The sequence below is a fragment of the Tasmannia lanceolata genome, unplaced genomic scaffold, assembly GCF_043159265.1.
Source record: "Tasmannia lanceolata isolate RefF3 unplaced genomic scaffold, GAP_Taslan_0.1 ptg000002l, whole genome shotgun sequence".
NCBI classification, from domain to species: Eukaryota; Viridiplantae; Streptophyta; class Magnoliopsida; order Canellales; family Winteraceae; genus Tasmannia; species Tasmannia lanceolata.
Window position 1 is genome coordinate 24,050,899 of NW_027518679.1, and position 1,934 is coordinate 24,052,832.

At 40.1% G+C, this 1,934-nt stretch overlaps 1 protein-coding gene across 1 annotated transcript; it reads right to left on the reverse strand.

Annotated features, from left to right (window-relative positions):
* Positions 1–209: 209 nt before the first annotated feature.
* Positions 210–1,225, reverse strand: LOC143889802 (uncharacterized). Its single transcript, XM_077394160.1, has 5 exons — positions 1,148–1,225; positions 986–1,069; positions 658–900; positions 479–573; positions 210–380 (listed from the first exon to the last, which is right to left on the reverse strand). Exons 1-5 carry the CDS (start codon positions 1,223–1,225, stop codon positions 230–232), a joined length of 651 nt encoding a protein of 216 aa, XP_077250275.1. The 3' UTR covers positions 210–229.
* Positions 1,226–1,934: the final 709 nt, after the last annotated feature.

The following is a 1,934-nucleotide window of genomic DNA, read 5'->3' on the forward strand; positions in this document are numbered from 1 at the left end:
AAGTTCACAATTCCCTGTTTCACCAACCAAGTTCTCCACCTATTCACAAACACAAACACACTTCCATTAAACCTATTTCAATTTACAACCTCTCCACCCATTCACAAAGAAAAACACAGACCCCCTGCCAACTTCCCTTGCCATTTAACAAATCCCCTGCCAATCTCCATTAAAAAATAAAGTTTGATCATCAGTAAAAATAAACATCCATCAACATTAGAAGGTGTTCCTATATAAGTGTGCAGTCCCCAAACTCTCCTCGTAAAAATCTCTCACAGAGTTGTAGCCGAAATTCAGGAATGTCTGTCGGCCCAAAGTTCAGTGGTTGACCATGGTAGAGATGCTCAATCGCTTTTAGGACAAAAGCGCCGCAATCAACCCTGTATAAAAGCATGCATTGAATAGAGTTACTTTTAAGCTAACTACGAATGAGATAGGAATACTAACAAAAATTCAAAAGTTTTAAGTTTGAACCCACCCATTGTTCTGCTTTCGGAAGCCATCCATCTGTGAATATGGAAAGTCATCGATGTTGCAACCCCGGCCCTTCAAATATTCCTTCATTAATGCTACCTGAATTTAAGACAACGAAGGAATATTGAGTGTCATACATATGGAAGTAACTTTAAATGTTACGAAAGATGTTAATTTACTTACAGTGGGAGATGCTCGCTCCTGAAATGAGTCCCCTTCCATTGAGTTGAACTCGACCATCTTTTTATTCACCATATCAACAAGCACAAGAGCCCAATGAAAGTCTTGACAGCATGGGATTAAAATCATCCCAATATCTTCTGACGGGATATGGTCAACTGTACGATGCAATAGCTCGTTCGCCAACCGATCGGACTCCAACTTATGTTTGTCATCCATTAAATCACGCCCTGAAGTCTTATATCCCTGTACAATGAAATGAATTTTGTGGGAACACTAAATCATGGATAAGTTGTAAAGTAACATGTATAGCTACAAAAAAGCCTCTTACATGTACTGACGAAGGAATATATACAATCCGTCCAGTCAAGGCATTGCTGGAGGCGCACAAATACTTCCCATATACATCCAACACCTACAACTCAAAAAAATTTCTTAATTACCTCAACAATGGGTACTGAAGACAACACTTAATTTAAAAAATGACACTTACTTGGCCACTGAGGACTCCTTTAAGGTTCCACAACGTTTCGAGATCCTCGGCCAAGACTTTTACCCCGTCAACGGTCATGAGAATATGACTGCAAAAATATACAAAGGTTAGAGGAAGCAAGTATCTAACTTTAAATAATGGTTAATTGAAAACAAGTGTACTGCAGTTCGTCCTCTCGTGGCGTCAATGTCACCACTACCTAACGATTTGAGAAAGTTGTTAGATCAGAAAATATTACAGACTATCTAAAATGGTATCTAGTAGATAGGGTCTCACCTCAGATTTCTCTATCTTCCCCTGCTCAATCATATAGTACTTATTCGCTTCATTTCCTTTCGACTTCCACTTCAGAATACGTGGACAGGCATCTGGATTTTTAGGTATCCACAACTTCGTGTGCTCGAAAAGCCACACCTGCACACACAAGACAGACTTTGTTAATATTTTATTAATAGGAAGATAAATAAAAAGGCAAACTATTGCAGAGGCCATGATACCTGCAATGTGAGGGAGCAACCTCCAAGATATTTTCCCCCTGCGACGGATGCGTTTAAATACTCGAGTAACCAATTGTATACTGCTTCCCCCCAGTTATAGTCGCACATCTTCTCTAAATCATCGATATAGGGCCAAAACAGCTGGTCGGCCCGATGTGCAGCCTGAGTGAATAACACAGTAGCGAATAGGTGTAGCATGACATATTTCACACAAGTCTCTATGGAGGGTTGGTCCTCTAGACCAACTAAGGCCTTGATTTGCACAGAAAGGTCAGATGCCAGAACAGATC

Excerpts from the sequence above, each read along its gene's own strand:
- LOC143889802 (XM_077394160.1), bottom strand. The coding sequence starts at position 1,225 with ATGACCGTTGACGGGGTAAAAGTCTTGGCCGAGGATCTCGAAACGTTG. Across the intron at positions 901-985 it reads ATATTCCTTCGTCAGTACAT|GGATATAAGACTTCAGGGCG; the intron begins GTAAGAGGCTTT and ends TTCATTGTACAG. Across the intron at positions 381-478 it reads TTCCGAAAGCAGAACAATGG|GGTTGATTGCGGCGCTTTTG; the intron begins GTGGGTTCAAAC and ends GCTTTTATACAG.